General features: G+C 46.7%; 1 protein-coding gene across 6 annotated transcripts in view; it reads left to right on the forward strand.

Moving 5' to 3' along the window:
* Positions 1–25,598, forward strand: part of TENM3 (teneurin transmembrane protein 3) — a 415,109-nt gene that overhangs the window by 366,058 nt on the left and 23,453 nt on the right. For 4 of the 6 annotated variants that reach the window (XM_036299786.1, XM_036299788.1, XM_036299790.1 and 1 more), the window contains 7 exons: positions 1,266–1,533; positions 3,141–3,284; positions 8,916–9,165; positions 9,808–9,828; positions 16,425–16,657; positions 17,771–17,925; positions 18,915–19,789. In XM_036299786.1, coding sequence (XP_036155679.1) covers positions 1,266–1,533; positions 3,141–3,284; positions 8,916–9,165; positions 9,808–9,828; positions 16,425–16,657; positions 17,771–17,925; positions 18,915–19,789 — 1,946 coding nt within the window. The remainder of the gene's footprint in view (positions 1–1,265; positions 1,534–3,140; positions 3,285–8,915; positions 9,166–9,807; positions 9,829–16,424; positions 16,658–17,770; positions 17,926–18,914; positions 19,790–25,598) is intronic. The other 2 variants (XM_036299789.1, XM_036299792.1) reach the window with 1 other exon arrangement.

A 25,598-nucleotide genomic window follows, 5' to 3' on the forward strand; every position in this document is an offset into this window, starting at 1 on the left:
GGCAACTAATCCATGTGTCTCTCTCACATCGATGTTTCTCTCTCTCTGTCTCTCCTCCTCCCTCCCACTCTCTCTAAAAAAAAAAAATCAATGGAAAAATATCTTCCAGTGAGGATTCACAAAACACAAAAAAAGAAAACACTACGTAATTCTAAATTGAGAAAGTGGTGTTTCCTGCCCAGGTTCTGGGACATGGAGAGCCTTGCCCTTTACAGTATATGACATATACTACATATATGACAGTATATGACATATACTACGTATACTATATGTAGTAAGCCATTGTGGGGCTGCCATTATTAACCAAATGAATAGGCGTGTTAGCAAGGAGAGTCTGAATCATTTAGGAAGACTTGTATATGCTACATAAATACATTTTTCAAAATAAGTAATGTTTTGTATGCATCAGTATCAATTTGTTGGCATTCATTGAACTAGTCACATCAATGGGTAAATTGTAGGGTTAAGAATTTTTTTTAAGGTGTACAGTAGATAATTGTTACGTGGATAATTATATTAACTTTTTGCGGTCCTGTTTCGATTCAGAAGGTATATATTCAGTGTCTTTGTGTGCATTCAGTAATACATTAGTTGTTCACAGGGGACGTTTTTCACAGCTTTAAACTACTAATTCATTTACTGTCATATAAAAAAATCAGTGGTGAGTCCTAGCTCAGTGTTGAGCTAATTATGAGGGTGTGCTGTTATTATATTACCTTTCCGCATGGATATGGAATGTGTGACAATTGAACCCACGTGAATTGGCCTTTTTTGTCATCATTCCTGCCTTTGTAGGCTGCGACCAATCAGGTGATGAGGCCAGAGCAGAAGTTTAATCCCTAGTTGCGCAGCTGGGGGAGCCCAGCTCTCTGGCCTAGAGCACATCCGTGTTCTGAGCCAACCATCTTACACGTGTTGCTCCAAATTTCCTGGGCAACGGGTTAAATTACAAACGGGCCAGTGAGACTCCAGGTGACTGTAAACCAATCCGTGCACGTCACTCGGTGGCGCAGTCGCAGTGTCTCCTGTAGGAGGAGCCCCTGAGGTCCGAGTGACCCAGAATGAATGACCAGAGGCTTGGAGGAGGAGCGAGACCGGGCCGGCAGCAGATGCATCCCTGGTTGTCCAGCAGGATCACAGCTCACCTGGGCATTGAGGAACAGTGACTCCTTGGTGTCTCGGTTGCTCTACTCAGTTCCTTCCCGTGTATTTTATCTCGTGGCTGTAGGGGATCCCAGTGTGGGCTTGTGCTTTATCCATATCAGGTGCTCCATGAAGAAACCACAATCCCGGGGACAGACCTGAGGCTGTCCTACCTGAGCTCCAGAGCTGCCGGGTACAAGTCCGTCCTCAAGGTCACCATGACCCAGGCCGTGATACCCTTCAACCTGATGAAGGTCCACCTCATGGTGGCTGTCGTAGGAAGACTCTTTCAGAAGTGGTTTCCCGCCTCACCCAACTTGGCCTACACCTTCATATGGGATAAAACAGACGCGTATAATCAGAAGGTCTACGGTCTGTCTGAAGCTGTCGGTGAGTTCCATGTAAATGTATTCTGCATCAAACAGATTGTCTTGCCCTGGCTGGTTTTGCTCAGTGGTCAGAGCGTTGGCCCACAGACCAAGGCATTGTGGGTTAGATTCCCAGTCAAGAGCATGTACCTCAGTTGCAGGTTCAATCCCTGATCCTGGTCAGGGGCGTGTGGGAGGCAACCTGTCGATGTGTCTGTCTCACCTCGATGTTTTTCTTTTTCTCTCTCTCTCCCCTCCTTCCTTCCCCTCCACTCTCTTTCTCTCTAAAGATCAGTGGGGGGAAGATATCATCAAGTAAAGATTAACAACAACAACAACAAATTGTCTTGATTCAGAATTAATCTAAAAGTAATTGTACCCGTGGAAACCAATGGGTGAGCAGATAGGAAGGCAGTGGGACTGTCATAGGGAAGTTGCCCACTGGTTGGCTTAGATGCACCAGGAAAAAGGAGTGTATTCCATGTGGCCAGGAGGAGACAGGGTCATCATCTTTTCTGGCTGAAATTATATCTTAGAAGAATGTTCTGGAAGAGATATCAGATTATCTTTTTTTTCATGTTTTTTCTTTATTGTATCCTTTCCTTTTTTGATTTTCTTCTTTGTAATTTTATCTCCCTGGCTTTTCTTATTTTTTCATGTCTTTCTGTATCTCACAACTAGTGTAGCTTTGATTCATAGTGATGATTAACAGGATATCAGACAATATTTGTGCCTAAAAATTATGTTAGCTCTTTTGATCAGAAGATCAATTCAAGGAGAGGCTATTCTTAAAACATCAGTCAAACCATTTGTTCACTGAGTGACTGGATGGTGTAATCCAAGTTTGACGTGTGGTGATATAGTTAGAGTAGCTCAAACTCTGGCTCAGGAAACATCAAAAACGAAGGATAGCGTGCTTTCTGCTACTCATTTTTCATAGAGCAAACATGGTATTCTGAAGTTAATCTATAATGTGGACTTGAATTAATTCCCAGCAGCCAGATAATTGCCACTACTCCCTTCGCGTTGTTCTGAACTTTAAAATTCATGTTGCATTGTGAACTCTGAGGTTTTTTGTGATTTGTTCATATTAATTTACTGTTAATTCTGTTGTTCATTCCTGACAATGTGAATATAATGTCATAATATGGCTGTAATCCATAATTGTGGAGCTGGGAGACTGTATTTTTTGCTGTATTGAGTCTTATTTATTCTAAATGTTTTACATAACTTAATACTCTTGGACACTAAATAGCTCTACTAATTCAGATAGCAAGTAAGATTTTAAGTTGGTATGAACTGATCACCATTTGGGGCGGATTTATCTGATCTAACTACTTAACTAGTTGCCCAACATGAACTTCATTGTGTGCTATGAACCCCTAGTAAAGAATATGTGGTAAAATAAAAATACTAGCTTTCAATGAAACCAGTGCAAAAGTAATATTTGGAGGTCATTTTTTTAGGGGAAAAAATATTTTATGCGATCAAATCTTCTCATACAAAAAAAACTATACTCCGCCCATAAATAACTAGAAATACAGACTCAGAACATAATTGTTAAAAATAACGAAATGCATTATATTTCTGCTGTAGTTGACAGAGGGACTTGGTTTGTCTCCATTGCAGTGTCAGTGGGATATGAGTACGAGTCGTGCTTGGACCTGACCCTGTGGGAGAAGAGAACTGCCATTTTGCAAGGCTACGAACTGGATGCTTCCAATATGGGCGGCTGGACGCTGGATAAGCATCACGTGTTGGATGTTCAGAACGGTAAGGTCTTGTTCATAGTTACTATCGCTCACCTTCAAGCTGACTAGATTGCGCAACCCTTTACTCCCTATGTGATGGGATTAGCATTCATAAGAAAAGATAAGGATCTACAATTGACCCTTAAACAACACAGAACTAGGGGCACCAACCCCCTGCTCAGTGAAAAGTCTGGGTATAACTTTTGACTCTCCAGAACTCAGCTACTGATAGCCTACTGTTGACCAGAAGCCTTAATGATAACATACCGGTCAATTAACATAGATGTTGCATGTTATATATTAGTATCATATACTGAATCCTTACAATCAGTCACCTAGAGAAAAGAAAATCATAAGGGCCCTGACCAGTGTGGCTCAATGGGTTGGGTGTCATCCCATGCACTGAAAGGTTGCCAGTTCCATTGCCAGACAGGGCACAAGCCCGAGGCATGGGCTAAATCCCCAACAGGCAGCGTGCAGGAGGCAGCTGATAGGTGTTTTGCTCTCACATTGATATTTCTCTCTCTCTCCCTCTCCCTTCCTCTCTCTCTAAAAACATCAGTTAAATTTATTTTTCAAGTGGTCTACTCTTTTTAAAAAGAGAAAAAATCATAAAGGAGGGAAAATACATTTACACACTGTATGTATTTATTGCAAGAAATCCACGTATCATGGACCTGCGCAGTTCAAATCCATGTTCAAGGCTGTGCTGTGCTTGTAAAGTCTATGAAAGCCTGGCGTGGGAACTATGTAATACTCCTCTAACAACTGTGTGAACGTTCAGACGTTCATCACCAAAGTAGTGTTCCCGTGAGAATGGAAGTGGCTGAGCCGTGCTGCACTGAAAGGCTTCTTCACCGTGGATTTGCCCAGGAGTCTCCTTCTGCAGCCAGTCACTGAGTTATCTGAAGTGCTCTCTGAAGATTTACCCAAAACGGAGAGAGGGAGGTCTTCTTCTAAAGAAAAAATAAAAATCCGTGTTACTTTTCCAAGATAGATCTTAATCCTTAGTTAATTAGCCCATTCGATTGTTTTTCGGTTCTTCTTAGAGTGTATATGAGAAAAAAAAATATTTTTACACTCAAATTGGGTCACATACCCTGTTACTTGACTTTTCAAATATTAGGGAAAAAATAAAAGAATAATCTGAGGGGGGGAAAAAGCAAGAATCCAGACTAACACTTGTAGGAGACCTTATGTAAAATACAAGTGAATATGCTTTGAAAAAACATACTTTAGCTATCACAAACCAAAAGAAATAAATTACTTGCAAAATTTGACCAGCCTAATTTCTTTTTTTTTAGGCCAGCTTCATCTCATAAAGCATATAACTTATACGAAGCAAATTCTGTTGTCTTTACATGTTGTCCACATGCTGGCTACAGCTCAGGTCATTGATCAATACTCTGCTGGAAGAGCAGAACCTTACGGTACCTTATTCCAGACTCCCCTCCTGCCAGTAGCTCTAGAGATTTCAGCCCTGATGACATAGTCCGGCTTTGCCTTTGCAGAGGTTTTGGGGCAGTTCAGAATGAATTTAGCATCCAATAGAACTAAATATTTGAGTGTGGTTAATGGTCACTCTTTCAGATTAAGGTTGCTTTGATAGTCATTCTTTTTTTCTTTTTAATGTATTCAGTTTGGAGAGGATGCATTATAAACCTCCAGACATACTCATTCTCAAGCAGCTTCCACGCCAGTGCTTGACAGTGCTGGTTGGTACCTTCCCTCCAGAAGAGAACAGGCCTGAGCAAATCAGCGGTAAGAAGCGGAACAGAAACGCCTCACACCTTCCCTGCCGCGTAGCAGTACTGGCTCTCTTCTTCCCACTGTGTCCTGGGTGCGAAGTCACAGTTCAGTTCGCGCCTCAGAGGTTTGGGGGCAGAGCTGCTAGCCGGTGCCCCACGCAGCACACGCTTTGGGGAAGCGCCCCTCCCAGCCGAGGCGGCTGCCTGCGTCCCTTCTCATCGCCGCGGTGTCAGTGTGCGGAGTCAGTTACTTGGGCCTCCCGGTGGTCTTTCAGGTCGCAGAGCCACGTGCCAGCCAGGCCGGTACGCTCTCGAATAGATTATTTACGTTCTGTTTCACACAGTCTGGCAGATCGCTGTATGCCTTCAACGGTCTCTACAAACACAACAGGGGGAAGCTGTCTAGATGCACCTTTGGCATTGTGAGAACATAGCGGAAAGTTAATAACCAGTTAGCCCAGCACTTCACCCAGGAGACTGGGAACCAGCAGGGAGACCACAAGCAAAGAGCTCGGGGAAAGCCCATGCCTCTAACAGAATAACATGGAGTTTGTTTTTGTTAAAATATCAGCTCGGATGTAAAAAGCAGACGACTCAGGATCCTGTCCTCCAAAAGAAGAATGCTGTACATGATGGAATGTATGTGATTTTGAAATGCGAGGTAACCTACTTGTAGAGGGAATTGAATGTGATTTGAAATGCTATCCAAGAACAGTTTGACAAGTGGTGGCTTTTCAAAGTGACATGTGTCTAATAGAATAAACCAAGTGATTTGCAATCATGACAAGGTGGGTGAGCACAGAAAATAGACGAAGGAAGAAGGGAAGGCAGAAACGCAGACACTGACAGGTGCCTGGGCAGCCTCCCTGCAGCACGGAACGGAACATTCTAGCGTTCATCCTTCTGGTCTGTCAGAGGAGAGGAGACTCGCGCTAGACCATCGCTCACGGGAATGGCTGAGCAAGCCAGGCGCAGGGGGGCGTGGGCTGGCTTGGGAGATTCTTCTGGTGGAAATCACAGAACTGGCTCTTACAGGAAGTTGTGGTCCATAGTTGTCAAATGGCATCATCCCAGCAAGAAGGGTCTTCGTTATCACTAATGGAGTCTTTAAATATGGAAGGCGGAAAGCATTTTACTTGTTGTTATGTTCGTCTTACGTAGATTCCTTTTTCCTGACTATGAGTAAACCTCGTTTTTCTTTTCTGATTTCCTTACGTGGATTGGCTATGACTGTTACATCACCCAAATGGCAGAGCATTAAGAAAGTCATCCTAGCTCCAGCTGGTTTGACTCAGTGGATAGAAAGTCATCCTAGAATCCCCCTAAAATGTGCTGAACTCTAAGGGGAATGTCTTTATTTGATCTCTCCTTCACTTTAAAATTGTCCCAAAGTGGGAGGAAAAAAATATTCTCTCAGATTTCCTGTTTGTACTTTCAGGGGACTGATTCTTTTAACAGTTTGTCTGCTAAACATATATATAATTATGCGTTGGCTTGGAGAGCTGCCTTGCAGTGCAGATCATTCAATGAGTATATGTCCAGCTCGAAAGTTAAAGCAGGTGGCGTACACGGATCACACACTGAGGGGGTCATGAGATCTGCACGGAACAGTGACCGCTGGCAGCCCGCCATGCATCAGACCGAAATGGAACCCTTGATCTCTGTATAATCATGATAAGTGAATAAAATTAGAATCTCAACTCAGCTCCTTTCTAACTAGGCAAATACTTCATATTCATTTGGAATTTTTCTCAGATTTTCATTGAGGATCATAAAGGAGCAGATTGGCATTTTGTCTTCTTAACATTATTGGCACTTCCATGCCCTACAGGAGAATGCACTGCAAGTCATAAATTAACCCCCCTACAGCAGTTTCCTTATGTTTGACATTTTGAATAACTGTAGGTACATGCCTTCTTATATCAGATAAGGGTAAAAGCAATGAGAATATTCTTTGGCAGTGTAGTAGAATATTGGAGGTTTGCTATATACTTTCTAACATTCTTTTCCAAAAAGTATTTTTAACTATTTTCAAAACCAATGATGGGCCCTGGCCGGGTAGCTCCATTGGTTAGAGCAGTGATGGCGAACCTATGACACACGTGTCAGAGGTGACACGCGAACTCATTTTTTTGGTTGATTTTTCTTTGTTAAATGGCATTTAAATATATAAAATAAATATCAAAAATATGTCTTTGTTTTACTGTGGTTGCAAATATCAAAAAATGTCTATATGTGACACGGCACCAGAGTTAAGTTAGGGCTTTTCAAAATGCTGGCACACCGAGCTCAAAAGGTTCGCCATCACTGGGTTAGAGCATCATTCTGATTCACCGAGGTTGCAAATTCATTCCCTAGTCAGGGCACATGCAAGAATCAACCAATGAATGCATCAATAAGTGGAATAACAAATATCTCTCTCTTTCTCTTTCTCTCTCTCTCTCTCTCTCTCTCTCTCTCTCTCTCCAAATAAATCCATACCAATGATAAACTCTTAAGGAAGCAATTCATATTATATATTACGGTGCACTTTTTTTATTTTTTAGCAAACAAAATGAGTGTATTCGGGAATAGCAGAGGAATTGCAATACGGGACAAGCCAACGATGGCAAACCCTAGGCAAGTGTGGGAGGCGAGGGGAGGTCAGCTGTTATTAGTTTTAGGAGTGAATTGGGGGAAGCTGTGGCGTCTTTTATTGGCCGCGAGCAGAGGCAGCGGGTTGGTGCTGGGGGAGAAGGAGAGCACGTCCTTCCGTCCTTCCAGCTGGCGTCTGCAAGCTTCGGTGAGTGGTGCTCCTTTCGTCGCCCCCAGACTCCTCTTGATTTAGGGGTCCTTTGTTCATTTTCAGACTATTCTCTGTATCTGTGGGCCTGCTTGTGTTTTGCTGTTGCTGTTATTTTTAAATCTCGTATAAGTGAGATACGGGGCACACTGTTATGAGCTGGATCCATTTCTAGTATTTCCAGCATCCTTTAACAGCCAGGTGAACGCGCTATCCCCTGAAGAACATCATGGAGAGCCCGGGTCTCGAGCTCAGCTGCACATTAGGATCGTCTGGAGAATCTTCTAAAACCTCAGTGTCAAGGCTGCACCCCACACCAACTAAGTCAGACTCTCCCAGGCGAGATCCAAGCTTCGGCGTCTTTACAGCTCCCCCGGGCAGCCAAGTCTCAGAACCACTGAGGCTGAGAATTGGGGTTTTTACTTATTCTTATTAGTCCTTTGTATCTTTCTCCAGACATTCTTTAAACTCCAAACAGACAACATATATATATCTCCTATGCATCCTGTCATGATCTTTTCCCCTAGAGCAGTGGTTCTCAACCTTCTGGCCCTTTAAATACAGTTCCTCATGTTGTGACCCAACCATAAAATTATTTTCGTTGCTACTTCATAACTGTAATGTTGCTCCTGTTATGAATCGTAATGTAAATATCTGATTTGCAGGATGGTCTTAGGCGACCCCTGTGAAAGGGTCGTTCAACCGCCACAGGGGTCGCGAGCCACAGGTTGAGAACCGCTGCTAGAGAATCAAATTGAGTTCTTTACAGTAGAACTTGTAATAAAAGTTTTTCCAGCCCAGCCGGCGTGGCTCAGTGGTTGAGTGTCGGCCTATGAACCAGGAGGTCATGGTTCAATTCCCGGTCAGGAAACAGGCATGGTTGTGGGCTCCATCCCCAGTGTGGGGCATGCAGGAGGCAGCTGATCAATGATTCTCTCTCATCACTGATGTTTCTCTCTCTCCCTCCCTCTCCCTTTCTCTCTGAAATCAATAAAAATCTACTTTTTAAAAAAAGTGTTTCCGGTCCAACCTCGGTGGCCCTGGGTGACGGTCGGAGCTATGGTGGCCCGGCTGGCTTTCCTCTTCACACCGTGCGCTATGAGATGTGTTTCCTTTCTCCTAGGCATCCTGTACAAGGGCAACGGGGAGAACCAGTTCATCTCCCAGCAGCCCCCGGTGGTCAGCAGCATCATGGGCAACGGGCGCCGGCGCAGCATCTCCTGTCCCAGCTGCAATGGGCAGGCGGACGGGAACAAGCTGCTGGCCCCGGTGGCCTTGGCCTGTGGGATCGACGGCAGCCTGTACGTGGGCGATTTCAACTACGTCCGCCGGATATTCCCTTCCGGAAACGTGACCAGCGTTCTGGAGCTGAGGTATGTCTTTCCCTCACTGGGGATGTTAATGAGAGCGAAGCATGCCTTTCTAAAAGGTCAATCTGGTGTCCTCATTTATCGGTTTAAACATGCCTTCCCAGTGTTTGCAATTCTCCCTAGAAATGGAAGCTGGATTCTTGGCTAAAGTTGGGGGAAAGCACAACGTGTATATATTTCGTTGCAAATATATAAATAAGTATGAAGTCACCTCATCTATAAAATGTCTCACTGGTTTTAGTGAATTTTCTATTCTCCCGGACAATGAAACTGTGATTTCTAAATCTCCTTAGTTGTCTTTGGAATAACCTTGAGCTATATATTGTTACTCTCTTATTTCACAGTGGGCGAAATTAAGACGTAAAATATTTTCCTGCAATTATTTTCCTACGTTATTAGCCATGATGCCAATAGCTAAAGTAACAAATGGTTGTCTCGGCTCTGTTCACTTCAGTGTGATTATCAAAATCATTCCATTCTGTAAGTTATTTGATGAGCCTTGACCCACACAATTCATTTCCAGTGATCTTTCTGCTTCCGTTGGCCATTTTCTATACAAATAACTAAAATCTTAGTATCCGACTCATGTTTTAGAAACCTTTTCTAACTGTGCTTTTTTCACCTCTTTTGTCTGCTTCCACCAAGAAATAAAGATTTTAGACATAGGTAAGCACCTTGCGTAAAGGTTGTTGTATGTTTCAAATGTCCTTCCATTTCAGTGTGTTGCTCTGACCTTGTTTCATCATGAGAGAGGACACTCGGTATCACAGACCATCTCAGGCATTAAAATCACTCAAAGAGCTAGCGTCACGCGACCTGGCGCCAATTACGTAATGTGATCTGAAAACTATTTTCATGTCGATCAATGAAATTCCGTTACCAAAAATTATTATAATGAACATCTTCGTATAACAAAGAACATTTCCAAACATCAGCTAATGACTCACAGCAGCTAAGCCTACTGAGCAGCACAAAAATGATGCGCAGTAGGGAGTTTAAGGAGAGTTGAGTTTGGCCAACAGCCAGAGCAGGTCCCAGTTCATGGGGCCCAAAGCTTAGTCAGTGTAGGGGACTCTGTTCAAGAAAAAGCATCTCAAAATATCATCCTTTGGCAAGTTCTTAAAAACCGAAGATCGTGTGAACTACTGCCACGGGCGTTGCTGGGCTGGGAGGGAAGCCCTCCATGCGTGGGTTCCCCGGGCTCACCCGTGATTAACCCCCCTGAGTTCCTCGCTGTGCAGCCTCTGTTTCCCTAAGGTGAGAGAGTTGCCAGATTCGAGTTTGAAGAAGTCATGCTTCCATTTCCTTACGGAGGAAGAGACTTTCTTCAGAGCCCGGGATGAATGTGGTTGAGCGCACACGGAGGCTCAGCTTCTCCGATTCTGTCCGCTGTGGAGACTTGCTAGTAGCTGGAGATGAGCTGCGTAGGGACACTTAACTGAAAACTTTCCTCCAGGCAGCAGAAAAGGGGCAAAAGCAACGTTTCAAATAAAACTAGCAAAAAGCAAGACACACCCAGGCGTGTGCTCCAAATGAATGCGGACTTGCCGGAGGCGATGCCCTCCTCACAAGCCGCCGGGGGCAGGCCTTGCACACGCCACTGCAGAGCCACCCCACCGCCCTCGGGGTGCACGTGAGGTCCCTGAGGCTCGGCAAGGGCGCCTGTCTTCCCCAAGATACAGACTAAGAAGTGGGGGACAGGGGACTGAACCACTCTAAAGAGCGTGTGCTCCCCACTGCACCACGGCCCAAATGGCTAGGCTTCTATGGGGTAATTTCCTGGGTCTTCAGAATGCTAGGTGGGTTTCGTAATCATTTGACAAATTCATTAGCACTCTGATCTCTTTCTCGGGAAAAGACCCATGTGGTTAGAGCTACACTGTTATTAACAGATCGTAACAAAATGCACTTGTGATGCACTAACTCGTGGTGGTTGGCGGTGATGGTCCTTGTGGTCCTTCTCTCATGATCCTCCGAGCCTTCCCCCTCTGCACGCTGTCCCGGCCGCATTGTGCTCCTGCCTGTCTCCTGTGTGCCATGCATGGAAAGTGCACTGTTCGGGTTTCATACTGATGTCCTTTACTCAATCGATGTTAACTGACCACTTGACCACTTTGACAAGTAATAGTAGAAGACGGAGTCCATGCGCCCAGGCCTCTGAATCTCATAGGGAAAGCAAGATATAGATGTAACAGACCGAGTATTTTCCGTATCATTCTTTGACACTTCATCACACCCCCCGCTTGTGCTGAGAGAGTCATTCTGGGGAGGAAGAGGGTACTGGGAGGGGGAGGGGGAGGAACAGTTTCCTGGTATTTGATGTAAGTCAATAAATGAAGTCTGGCCCTAGCTGGTTTGGCTCAGTGGATAGAGCATCGGCTCTCGGACTGAAGGGTCCGATTCCAGTCAAGGGCAGGTACCTCAATTGTGGGTTCACTCCTTGGAGCCCCTGGTCCGGGTGTGTGGGAGGCAACCAGGCGATATGTCTCTCTCACATCGATGTTTCTCTCTGTCTCTCCCCCTTTCTTCCACTGTCTCTTAAAGTCAATGGAGACATATCCTCGGGTGAGGATTAACAACGACAAAAAAAAGAAGTCTTAAATGGGACAACCAGAAGAGAGGAGGGGGGAGTCATGAAGCAAGAATAGAGAGCAAGTGAAGTTACTGGGGTCTGGGGTCTTGGGGGACTCGGACCCACCCGAATCTGAGCAGGGGACTCACGTTGCTATAATGAGGGAGACGGGGAACAGGCAGGTATGGGCAGGTCGCTGAGGACCTGAGCACCCTAAGGAATTGCTCTTCTCTAGGATAGCAGAGACGGGGGGAAGCCTTTCCTGACCTTGAACGAGATGGCGGCATACTCAGACAGCCGTCCAGGAAGATTGATTCCATCTGGTGTCAGTGGTCAGGCTGGCGTGGTGATGAGTTAGAGAACTGTGGAATGCTAGGTGCCTACACTAGTATGTCTGTCATGAAGGAAATCAACCAACACAATAAAGAAATGAAGGAAATGGACACACTGTATGTAGGCGATAAGGAACAGGGAGATGTAGAAACTATCCAAGGTTTTTGAGCCCAAGTTATCAGATGATAAATCATTGACAAGAATAGGAACTCCACTTGCTTCATAAGTAATCAGTCAAAATTAATACTTGATTAATTAGTTGATTAATTAATCAAAGCAAGGATATTGGAGCTCATGGGCGCTTCTTAATTTAGCTTTAAAAATTAAAATTCTTTTCAGGTGCTTATTCCTGTTTGTCTACCTAGAGTCAGTGGTCGGCAAACTGTGGCTCGGCAAACCGCGGCTCGTGAGTCACATGCGGCTCTTTGGCCCCTTGAGTGCGGCTGGCTCTTCCACAAAATATTGACTTCTGCGCATGGGCCACGAAGTTTCAGTCACACTGTACGTGCGCGCCCACACGTGGTATTTTGTGGAAGAGCCACACTCAAGGGGCCAAAGAGCCACATGTGGTTCGCGAGCCACAGTTTGCCGACCACGGACCTAGACCATTTTCCTCGTAGAGCTGAGGGGGTCCTGCCTGGAGGGGTCCTCCTGGCTTGTCCTTCCCCCACTTTCCTGGCCAGCGTAAAAGTCATGGAAGACTTAGAAGTAGGTGACCAGGAAAAAAATAAATTGAAAAATGTGTCAACAGCTATAAAAACGAATGGTGTAGTCAATAATAATTAATTAAAACATAAAAATGCATGCTTCTGGTCTTCTTATGATGTTTCATAAACTATGAGCCATCTCATTAATTGCACTAGTGGGGGAACTAATTAATATGAATGTTAAATGATAACAATATAAAAACACAGTCTTATTATTTTAAATTTGGAACATTTCCTCACACCAAAGTTAGTAAGTACTGCCAGGCTATTATATCAAATAAAAGTTCCTAGCTGTGCTATCATGAATAAATAGATATCAGTACTACCCCATCAACATGTTAAATTTTTTATATGGGTGGGAGCTTCTGAGATGCTGAAAAGATAAGTTTCTCGTAGATACGATAAAATTTCTCCATATGATGCTTATAGTTTTAATTTGCTAACAAAACCTTTTTGCAGATAGTAAATGGTAGCTCATCTCCATTACAATTCTTAAAAATCCTAAAATAAAGGAGCTTAAATTTATTGACACCAGCCAAAGCCCAGGGGCAGTTCAATACGTAGTACTAAAAACCAACTTTGTGGGTTTTATATCGCCATTAAAAGATAAAAGACGCATCGGTCACAGGTCTGTAAATCTGAATCAATTAACGTTTAGATACAAATTATAAAAGTCTGTAAAACACGAAGCAGGCCCAGAAATGTCCCCCAAACCCCTGCTTCCGATGATCTCAAGTCTTGTGGTAGCCAGGAAACAGACAGTTTACTTCTACATGTAAGTCTGATTTCTGTTCAAATGTTCCCGAGGCTTTCCACAGTTTCCAGCTAAACAGATGAAAGTGCTGGATGTCGGTGGGTAGCGTGTTCTTTGCTGATGTTTCTCTAGTCCAAGAGGTTGAATTGTGACCAAATGAATGAGCACATCTACTCTGCCTTTCCCCCGGGCCTGTGTCCGATGGAACAAGACCACAGAGAAGATGGCCTGGGAATGATGGTAACCTAGGCGATTTGGGGTGAGCTAAGAGCCAAGGTGCAAAATACTAAAAGGTCTAAACCTGACCTCGGTTTCTCAGATGTTGCTTTTCTTAGTCAGAATCTTAATGCAAATGGAAACCTTTCTGGAATGGGGACCTCAGTCGCTCCCGGGAAGGTCACCATGCCCCTCCCGCCGACCGATTCCCGCTGTCCTGCCGCCAGCACACTGTTCCCAGGCCGTGTCGCGCCCGTTTCTAATGAGATCAATGACTGATCTAAACACGCCCCACCATCTGTGCCCACACACCAGCTGTCAGAAAGCCCGGGCTTCAGTGGGCATCCTTGAACCCCAGCCCAGCACAGATGACCAAGAGCCTCCTGCCACCGGGCTGGCAACAAAATTGTCCAAGCCCACGTTTGTTTGTTTTTTAGTGCGTCAGGACCAAACCCTCTTCCTTCCAGAGGGGCCGGCTCTGAGCAGCCCTCTCTGATGTTCCAGGCTGCCCTGCAGGGACATCATTCAGTTCACCCCCTGCCCTGCTCTGGGACAGTTGCTCTGCCCGGGTCACAGCTCCTCCAGGGTTGTTCTGGGTAACGGCCTTGTGCGGAGTTAGAGCTTTCCTGGGAAGACATGGTGAAAGCCATCGCCTGTGCTGCTTGATGAGAAAGGTCCATTCAGAGCAGGAGATGCAGACAGCAGACCACGCGGGACATCCTCTCACCCCTGTCCTCCTGGGCGAAACCGGTGCCGAGAAAGTCACGGCTGATGGCGTGAATGTCCGTCCGTGATTTTTGCACCAGGAACACTCGTGTCCCTTCGCTAAAGGGGGTGCCACTGCTGCTCAGGCCGGCAGCTCCGACACCCATTGTTTTTTCTCAAATTGAGAGACGGCATCCAAAAGCATGCGTCATCCGTGTATCTTTCTCATCAGGCGCACACAGACAGTTCAAAGTGGACGCTTGTGAAAGGGTCTGCATTGTCTCCGCTCTTTCTGCTGTTGCAACAGCAGGATTAAGGGAACATATCTGGACCTGTCCAAGTTTAGGTCATTACTTTTTTTCTTATCAGGATTTTCAGAAGGCAAACCATATGTTAGTTAACACTGAATAGCGCTACAAAGCAACTGATACATTGCAGTGTACGAGGAGCTGGGACACAAGCAGATAGGAGGATAGCTCATGCTTCTGAGTGTGAATTGGGTGCTAGGCCGTGTTCTGAGCATTTTACATGGATTAGTCCGTGCAGCCTATGGATTATTATCACCACCTTTGCCAGTGAGGAATTGGAGGCAGGGAGAAGTGAGGTAACTTGCCCAAGCTCGCACAGTTTGTGATGAAGTGAGGTTCAGACCCAGGCAACCTGGTTCAGAAGTCATGCTTATAGATATACAGCTGACAAGAAAATAACCGTGTGTGTGTGTGTGTGTGTGTGTGTGTGAGGGGGGGGGGGAGAGAGGGAGAGAGAGAGAGAGAGAGAGAGAGAGAGAGAGAGAAAATGAGATGCAGTAAGACCAAGTTTGTAAGCAGGAGACACATGGAACCCAGTGGATTCCTACCTGTTGACATCTTTGTTCCGACTCCCAATCACTGAAACGCTTTTGAGAATTTTTTCCCCAGAGGCCGTGTTTGCACACAGTGCAAAATTACATTAATTCTAAGCATGTGGGGCTGAGTGTTTATAGGGAGCTGCCAGAATTAATCCATTTGTTGATGATGTTGGTCTTTCCATTTTTCACAGGTAATCTATAATAATAAAAGCGTAATATGCTAATTAGACTGGACAGCCGAACGACCTTCCAGACGCCTTCCGGACAAAGCCAGGACTGCAAGGGCCGAGGCAGAGGCAGAGGTGGCCGCTGCAGCAGCAGTGGCCGAGCCCCTTGCACGAATTTCGTGCATCAGGCCTCTAGTAGGACATAAAATAGTATATATTTGCACGAGTTAATAGTTCTGGAACCAACTTTGCCAGATTACAATAGCGCAACCAGGACAGGCATGATGCTACGGTTCTTCAGGGGTGGCTGCTCGGTTTGGTTGGGTTTTGTAGGGAGAAAACAGGAGGGTCCCCCGTGATGAGGTGCAGGTGACACTGACGGTGTATGGACTTCACGGGAGAGTCTGAGAGCAGCACCTTCCTGGAGCAAGCTTTGTGCCTGTCACTCAAGGGCGATTTTTTCATGGCTTTGCACCAAACCACAGAGATTTAGAGAACTTGCTTCTGTCTTTTAGGCAAAAAACAGATCATCTCCTGCAGGTAATTATTTTTAAGATGGCCAGGAAGGAACAGTCATGTCAGAGATTGCTACCAGTTCTTTTTTTAAAAATAGGGAGAGGGAGAGAGAGCTAGAAACATCCATGATTAGAGAGAATCATTCATCGGCTACCTCCTGCAGTCCCCCCACTAGGGGTCAAGCCTGCAACCCGGGCCTGTGCCCTTGACCGGGAATCAAACCATGACCTCCTGGTTCATAGGTCGATGCTCAACCACGGAGCCACGCCGGCTGGGCTGCTACCCAGGCTCTCTGTAGGTCATTGTGAGTACGCCGCTCATCTCCAGGTCTTTGGTACTGACTGCAGGTTGCAGTGTTCCCCACGGTGGCTGTTTTGCTCTTACTCTCCGTATTGGGAGTAACTCCCCATACATGGTGGGGCTCACATATGGTCCTTTCTTACAGCAGCAACCCAGCTCATAGATACTACCTGGCCACCGACCCCGTCACCGGAGACTTGTACGTTTCGGACACTAACACCCGCAGGATTTATCGCCCCAAGTCGCTGACGGGGGCGAAGGACTTGACAAAAAATGCTGACGTGGTCGCGGGGACAGGGGAGCAATGCCTCCCCTTCGATGAAGCCAGATGTGGAGACGGGGGCAAGGCTGTGGAGGCGACACTCATGAGTCCCAAAGGTACCGGCATTTACCAATTTGGGGATTTCCTTCTATTTTTAAAAAAAAAAAAAAAAAGGTAGACAATCTGCTTAGTGCTGATGAGGCTTAAAGCTGAGTCTCACATTTCACCCTCAGCTCTGTCTGGGACGCTGTTGCCCACCTAGTGTTTGTAAAAGCCGTGGAACTTGAACGTGAGCCTGCTAGAATCCTAAGCTGATGTTACAGTAAATATTAGGTTCTTGGCACTTTTTTTTATTGTCATACCATTTTTTCCAACGTTGCAAAGAATAAAGCAGCTACTGTTATTCAGTCACATCCCATTAAGTGTCAAGGAAGTGCCCGAATTCTTTCATTGTCCTGGAATTTCTTTGCCATGAATGCGTCCCAGGCCTTTGAAAACCACCACTAAGCAGCCCTATTAGCCCGCACCCTATTTGGAGCTGCTAGACTTTTGTTTCTGTGCCCCGGGAAAAATGCTGGCTGGGAGGAATTTCTGGGAGAACAAGAGCTTGAACTCTATGTGAGGACGGCTTCCAGCTTTGAAACCCGTTGGGACTGACTCCTGCTCATGTATTATGCCGTTCATTACGGTGTTTTGGGTTGAGGGCTCTATTTTTTTTCATTATAGCTAGCAACTGTTTTGTGAGCAGTGACTGGAAAAAGTATTTGCTGTCCTGAATTATTCATAATAGCCAATTTCATTGCAGCAAGGTCAACAGAATACTCACCTTGGCTTGCATCTATGTTCGTTGGACTATGCTAGTTACTGTAAGCTCCGTGTGACTGAATTTGACCTATTTCTATAATTTATAGACAACATTATGCAGACATTATCCTTTGATGTTTAACACCCACGTTATCGTCTTACGTTTAATGCCCAAGCGCTATGTATATGTTTCACACACCACGTGGGAATTCTCACAAAGGCGGGTTATTTCTTCATTACCGTTCACATGTGTTTGTATTATGGACATGCCTATGTTGGGTTTTTCCTAATGTGTTTGCAATCTACTGTCCTACCTGCTACCTGCCGCCCACGTTATCACTGGGGTGAGCTGTTGAGTTTTGTGATAAGCCTAAATGTTGAATCGTTTTTGAAAACTTACTAACCCTTGCTTCTCTTGGACCAAGGCATGGCAATTGATAAGAATGGATTGATCTACTTCGTTGATGGGACCATGATCAGAAAAGTTGATCAGAACGGAATCATCTCGACCCTCCTGGGCTCCAATGACCTGACGTCAGCCAGACCTTTGACCTGTGACACGAGCATGCACATCAGCCAGGTAGTTCTGAGTCCGCTGAACGGCTTCTCTTCTCAGGGGCCTCGTTGCTGAGTCGGTAGGCTGTGATGGTACTGTGTCAAACTGCCGGCGTCATGGGCGGCAGTGTTGTGATAAAGCTGCCCCCTTTAAGTGTATCTTAGGAGCCAATAACAAATTATTTTCTTTTTAAATATATTTTTATTGATTTAAGAGGGAGAGAGAGATAGAAACATCAGTGATGAGAGAGAATCATTGATCGGCTGCCTCCTGCACGCCCCACACTGGGGATGGAGCCCACAACCCGGGCATGTGCCCTGACCAGGAATCACACCGTGACCTCCTGGTTCATAGGTAGACAATCAACCACTGAGCCCCATTGGACAGACAAAAGTTACTTTCTTCTATAGTTCTGCATTTGATGAATTCAACGATTTACAGAATAATTACCACTAAGAAATGCTAAGCAGTTGTAATAAAATACCAGTAAAGTAGCAGCATGTAGAGATTCCAAAAAGAGCAAAACCACTTAAACCTCGAGTCTTTTTATTGCACGATCTCCTTACACAGTAGAGAGAACCCCTACAATTGGTCCCGAGGGACTTACATTTAGAGTTGGGAACTTTACTATGGGCCTTACTGGAAATACAATAGAACCTGAATGTATTTACGAGGTAGAAAGCCTACCATTTGCTGGTTATTACTGCTAACAGAAACATCTGCGTTCATACCTCATTGATATCTATTAACTCTCTATTTAGAGGCTCATTGCCCATTTGGCTGTAACTTGCAAATCTTTCAATAAGCTACATTTTTTAAATGAAATGCTGTTCCCTCCATTGGTGTTTGTGCAGACTTTTCAAGTTTATTTTACTGTAGCCATTCAAAACACAACTTTAAAACAGCTTCTCAAATTAAGGGTAATTTTCCCAAACGGTCTCATTTACTCTTCTGGCGAGTTAACTTCATCGCAGCCGCTGACTGACTGGACCGTTTCTGTTTTATGTCCGAAGGTGCGTCTGGAGTGGCCCACTGACCTCGCCATTAACCCCATGGACAACTCCATCTACGTGCTGGACAACAACGTGGTCCTGCAGATCACCGAGAACCGCCAGGTGCGCATCGCCGCCGGGCGGCCCATGCACTGCCAAGTCCCGGGGGTGGAGTACTCCGTGGGCAAGCACGCGGTCCAGACGACGCTGGAATCCGCGACGGCCATCGCCGTGTCCTACAGTGGGGTCCTGTACATCACGGAAACTGATGAAAAGAAAATCAACCGCATACGGCAGGTCACGACCGACGGGGAGATCTCCTTGGTGGCCGGGATACCGTCGGAGTGTGACTGCAAAAACGACGCCAACTGCGACTGCTACCAGACTGGCGACGGCTATGCCAAAGATGCCAAACTCAGCGCCCCGTCGTCCCTCGCTGCTTCTCCGGATGGCACCCTGTACATCGCAGATCTGGGGAACATACGCATCCGGGCGGTGTCCAAGAACAAGCCTTTCCTCAACTCCATGAACTTCTATGAAGTGGCCTCTCCGACCGATCAGGAACTCTACATCTTCGACATCAACGGCACTCACCAGTACACCGTGAGCCTGGTCACGGGGGACTACCTGTACAACTTCAGCTACAGCAACGACAACGACATCACCGCCGTGACCGACAGCAACGGCAACACCCTCCGCATTAGGCGGGACCCCAACCGGATGCCGGTCCGAGTGGTGTCTCCGGACAACCAGGTGATATGGCTGACCATAGGCACCAACGGGTGTCTGAAGAGCATGACCGCGCAAGGGCTGGAATTGGTTTTGTTCACTTACCACGGAAACAGCGGCCTGCTGGCCACCAAAAGCGACGAAACCGGATGGACAACATTCTTTGAGTAAGTACATCAGAATGATGCTTGGATGATGCAATATTGTGCTCTGATGTGAAATAATAATACAATCTTAAAGGGATCCAGGTTCGGGGGGCAGGGGGCCCTGGAGCCTCTAGAATTTGGGCTCCTCCTTTCTAAAAAAGACGACAAAAGGGACTCGGGGTCTTGGAAGGGACCCGTGATATAGTGAGACGCCCAAAGCCCAAGTTCCATTTGCAGAGAGGGAAGGCCACGTCTGCCTGAAGTTTCATGTTTTCCTGCGTGCAGCCTTAATATATTAGGAACAGACTTTCGGGCACATGCTACAGCCTTGGTTTTAGGCCTAACCCTGAGGGTTTACCTCTGCCCATGTGATAAGGCTGTTTTGAGACCTGTCACTGAAGAGGAACTTTGAAAACATTTGCAATGAACTTAGCCGATTGGTACATCAGTACTATAAGTAGTATTCCTTCTCTTTTTTTCCTTTTCTTTTTCAGTCACAGTTGACATACAATACTATATTCGCTTCAGGTGTACACATCGTGATTCGACATGTATAGCTTACAAAGTGATCACTCTAAGTCTGGTACCCATCTGACAGCCCACATGGCTATTACAGTATTACTGACTGTATTCCCTATGCTGTACTGTACATCCCCGTATTTATTTTTATAACTGCCAATCCGTACTTCTTAATCCCTCCACCTTTTTCACTCGGCCCTCCAACCCCCCTTCCATCTGGCAACCATCAGCTTGCTTTCTGTATCTATAGGTTTGTTTCTGTTTTGTTTTGTCTTTTAGATTCCACATATAAGTGAAATCATGTAGTGTGTGTCTCTCTCTGTCTGACTTATATCACTTAGCATAATACCCTCCAGGTCCATCCATGTTGTCACAAATGACAACATTTCATTCTTTTTATGGCTGAGTGATGTGTATGTATGCACACTGTGTATATGTACCACATCTTCTTTATTCATTCGTCTGTTGGTGTACACTTAGGTTGCTTCCATATCTTGGCTGTCTATATTATAAAAACCCAGTGGCCCTAACACCATAACGACCAAAGATCAGTGCGGGCGGGTGGGGCTGCGAGCATGGCGGGCGGGCGGGTGGGCAAGGTGTGCGCGGGTGGGCAGGGCCTTGCGATTTCGCGCGCTGGGCTTCTAGTTGTTAATAATGCCGCAATTAACCTAGGGGTGCTTATATCTTTTCAAATTAGTGTTTTGGATTTGTTTTTAATAAATACTCAGAAGGGTTATTGCTGGTCATATAGTAGTTCTATATTTAATTTTTTAGGAATCTCTATACCAAGCATGTCAAACTCGTGGCCAGCAGGCTGCATGCATGCAGCCCACCAGCTATAAGTTTGACATGCTTCCATATTGTTTTCCAATGCACGTTCCCACCAATAGTGCACGAGGGTTTCCTTTTCTCCGCGTTTTCACCGGCACTGTTGATTGTTGGTTTATTGATGACACCATTCTGACAGGTGTGGTTTTAACTTACGTTTGCCTGCTGATTAGTGATACTGAGCATCTGTTCATATACCTGTGGGCCATCTGTATGTCCTCTTTGGAGAAGTGTCTATTCAGGTCCTCTGCCCACACACATTAGTCTTATCAAATAGAAAAGCTTAACTTTTTATAATCAGTTACTATAGAGTCTAAACTGCTGAAAAGAACCCAACCACTAAATGCAAATCAGGACCTGCTGGTCGCTCTGAAAGCATATGGAAAAGTATGCCCATCTAGCCGGGCATCCTGCCCAGGGAGTGGAACAGTGGCCTGGCATGTATTGTGCGGGGAATGCACGTGTAAAATCATTTTCGTTCCTTGCTCACTGCACAGACCGTAAGGGGGAATTCGGTGTACAGAAGTGGCATGTTGACAAATGCAAAATCATCCTTGAAATGAACACTGAGTTCCTTAGTGTGGTTTTTATCATGAGATGCTGAAGCAGAACTATTTTCTGTAGGAACACACCTCTGCAATTATAGTAAAATTCAGTAGAAGAAATGATCCCGCATACAAATTTTTTCCGCACAGCTTCTCCAGTGGGTCTTACATGGAAAGCATAGTCCTACGGCAGCTCAAATTGCTTTTCTTTTTCTTTTCTTTTTTTTAAATATGTTTTTATGTATTTCAGAGAAAGGAAGAGGGAGGGAGAGAGAGTTACAAACATCAATGATGAGAGAGAATCATTGATTGGCAGCCTTCTGTATACCCCCTCCTGGGGGTCGATCCTGCAACCTGGGCATGTGCCCTGACCGGGAACTGAGCCGTGACCTTCTGGTTCATGGGTCAGTGGTCAACCGTGGAGTCACACCAGCGGAGCTGCTTTTCTTTTTCGACAAACTCCCGTTTAATAAAATGAATGTGACCAGCAGCTTGATTGTGTCAGGGACAAACCTTTCCACTGAATTACACTAGAATTTTAGGATTGCAGTGGGAAAGGGATAAATTGGGAGTTATAAAATGGTACTCCCTACTGTGCACCATTTTCAAAGTGATAACAGGCTATATTGCCCAAGGCGGGGGTCGGGGAGATGACAGAAGGAGTGTTCCCGTCGGGGGAGGCTGGGCAGGAGACCTCCGGGAAGTGGTGGTGCCGAGGGGCTCAGTTTAGGCAAAAGCAGGGAAATGCAGTCCAGGACCCAGGCCTGCTCTGCGGGCCGTTTTTTGAAGGCGTCATTGGCTCCCAGGCCTCGACCCTGCACAGGAGTTTCCCGTGTGGTCGTCACTGACACAAGACCGTCTTGCCGCCGTTGCACTGGTCCCCTTAGGGCCTGTAGGTGAGTGTTCACCACGTTCACAAAACGAGAGCGAGGGTGGACTCCATCGGTGGAGTCAGTCTAAACAGAAAGATCTCACCTGCTAAAGATGTGTCATTTACAGAATTCACACCCAACGCGAAACCACAGCTCCGCCGGCTGAGACACAGAGACGCACGGCCAGGGAGTGTCCTGGGCAGTGGAATACATTATCTCCTGGAAAACGGCAGTGCACGGCTCCCTGCTGCCCCCAGAAAACACAAGCGTTTAGGCGCAGGAGAGGCTCCGTGTCTGGGTGTAGAGACGGCCGGGGGAGAGCCACGTTCCAGCTGGTCTGGGGGTGGCGCCCCCGGGTGGTGGCAGGTGTTCTACCCAGGACGTGGAATGCATGGAGCTTTCCGTGTGTGGAGCTGCCTGTGATGGGGTGTGAGCTGTCTTCGCATTCACAGGGCAAACAGCTGCGTCTCAGCCTCTGCATGTGTATGAGGTGTACGTGGGCCTCCGGCTGCTCTCCTGGGTGCTGTGTTGCCCCTCCTTCAGGCTTCGCCGTTCCGGAACGGGCTTCTGAACTGTGTCTTTAGAATGAATGAGCTCCCGCTGGCACCAGCTCTGAGACAATCAAAGAAAGGATCTCAGCGGAGGAGGGACGGGCGGTGCAGAGGGTCTGCCTCACGCCGGGCAGGTGCCGACGGCGCAGGTCATTCGGAAACCCAAGGGCAGTTATTGCAAACCAGGCCCACGGGTCCACTCGCCTCGGTCCTGCCTCCCGTCCGAGTAGCCGGACGTGGGGGCCGTGTTGTGTTTCCTTGTGTGTGCACTGCTATAACAGCGCTGTTAGCGAACGATAGAGCATCTTCCCCAGACAGACTGAGGGCCTCGCCTTTCCTTACACAGACGCCCTAATCCGGCCCCAAGGACGCAACGTCCAAGCCACGTCTCATTGTTCTTTCGGCCAAAGCTGCATTAAAAATAGAACGGCCTGTTTGATCGATTCTGACCTAGATATGGCGCCCGGCCCACCTCCTTTATGCCCCCCCCCCTTTTTTCCCTGTCTTCATGGAAGAACACATTCCAGGCATCCAAAATTATTTTTGAGAGATTTTTTTATCAGCAAATTACTTAAAAGCACGGGAAATGCTGTGGTTGACTTCCATTTCTGCTATTTTGTTTAATAGCTATATGTTTTTAAGCTGGATCCACTAACAGTAACAAATAATTTTTGCTTTAAGTGTTTAACCAGAATGTGTAATCCCAGGAACATCAGTTAAAAAAAATGTGTACGCAGCTGATTCAAGGGCTGCTGTCTGTTTCAGACAACAGCCTGAACACGACCGGGGTGATGCTGTTATTAACACCTGACTTAAGACACTTTTCTTCTGCAGTCCAGTTTTGAGAAATAATGTGTTCTGTGCTGGTGTCAAAGCGGGAAGGGAAATGAGGAAATCGTATGTTACTAAGATTATTCAAAAAAAAAAAAGGAACAGATTCGTCAGGTTGTGTCCGTCTATCTCAGCGCACAGTAAGTTATCAAATTCCTCGGGTACCTTTAGTGTACTTTGCGGGCGGCAGCGGTCACGGGGCTGCACTAACTCTTGCCCTGGGTACCGCGTAGCAGGTGATGGCTGTAGGTGTGCAGAACGGCTCCATGGCGGTTCAAGAATGAGCCGTGCAGTTGCCAAAAGAGTTTGACTCCCTCTTTAGACTAACAAGTCACGGTTCCCTCAGAGACCACCTCACGGCTCCCCTAAGACTGAGTAACACACGCCGCCATCGTAAAGGATCTGTATTATAAAAAGCCAGTGACTGTGACGCCGCAGCGACCAAACGACCGGTCACCAGGAGGTGCATTGAGGGGTCTCGCGGCGCGGAGGGGTCGGTCCCGCCGGCATGGCGGGTCTGGGTCTCATGCGATTTTGCGGGCTGGGCCTCTAGTCGTTTGATAACAGAGCAGGAAATGGACACACTGACAGCCGGTGGAAGGGAACTTTTTATTGTTTTCTCTGAACATCACGGAACTGAAGATGGACAGTTGGAGATTTTCCGGAGACGGTCAGCATCGCTGACTCCCTCCTGTGACCTCACGATCAGAGCAAGTCCAGCAGCCCTGCTCCTGGCCGCCCCACCTCCCCGGCCCCTCGCCGAGGTTCCAGGGATCCTGGGAGGGTTTCAGAAGGTCTGGGGGCTGCAGGACAGCACAGGGTGGCCACTGTTCTTTCTTGAACTCCCTCCCAGGGTCGGGGGAGGCCATGAAGGAAATGAGACAACTGGGACAGCCATCCACACTGTTCACAGCACCCTCCTCCCCCAGTGTTCACGGCACCCTCCTCCCTCAGTGTTCACGGCGCCCTCCTCCCTCAGTGTTCACGGCGCCCTCCTCCCCCAGTGTCGGCGCCTCCCCCCAGTCGGCGCCCTCCTCCCCAGTGTTCACGGCGCCCTCCTCCCCCAGTGTTCACGGCGCCCTCCTCCCCCAGTGTTCACGGCGCCCTCCTCCCCCAGTGTTCACGGCGCCCTCCTCCCCCAGTGTTCACGGCGCCCTCCTCCCTCACTGCTCTCTTTTGCTCTCTCTCCCGAGAGGCAGCACAGGCAGCCTGGACCACACGGGGACCTGAGATCCTGAGGTCCTGCCCCGATTGGTCAGTTACCCCTAACAGGGTGACTGTGGGCAAGTCCCAGCCCCTCCCCAAAATGCCGTGCCCTCACCTGTAAAAGGAAAGACGTCCTAATCATTAAAGATCTCTTCCTACGCTAAAAAATCTGTGATTCTGGCGTTTCTCCTCAACTTTTCTTAGGCCCCTGTCAAGGCTTGTTTCAAAAGAAGCATCATTTCTCAAATTACCACGTTTCCTTTGCTGAAATAGTTAGGCGTATTGCCTTCCTGTCAAACCTCATATTTTTTATACGATGCCAGTGCTTGTGGTGGCAATTCATAATAAATTAGGGTTCTCTGTCCAAGTGGGCTCCCTGCTTTTCTATGTAAGCCTTTCTGACGTACTGGGAGACACACACACACCCCGTGCCTCCTTGCTCTCCCTGCACAGCCATTTCCCCATGAGGCTCTGT

This window comes from Myotis myotis, unplaced genomic scaffold, assembly GCF_014108235.1.
Source record: "Myotis myotis isolate mMyoMyo1 unplaced genomic scaffold, mMyoMyo1.p scaffold_m19_p_3, whole genome shotgun sequence".
Classification (NCBI taxonomy): Eukaryota; Metazoa; Chordata; class Mammalia; order Chiroptera; family Vespertilionidae; genus Myotis; species Myotis myotis.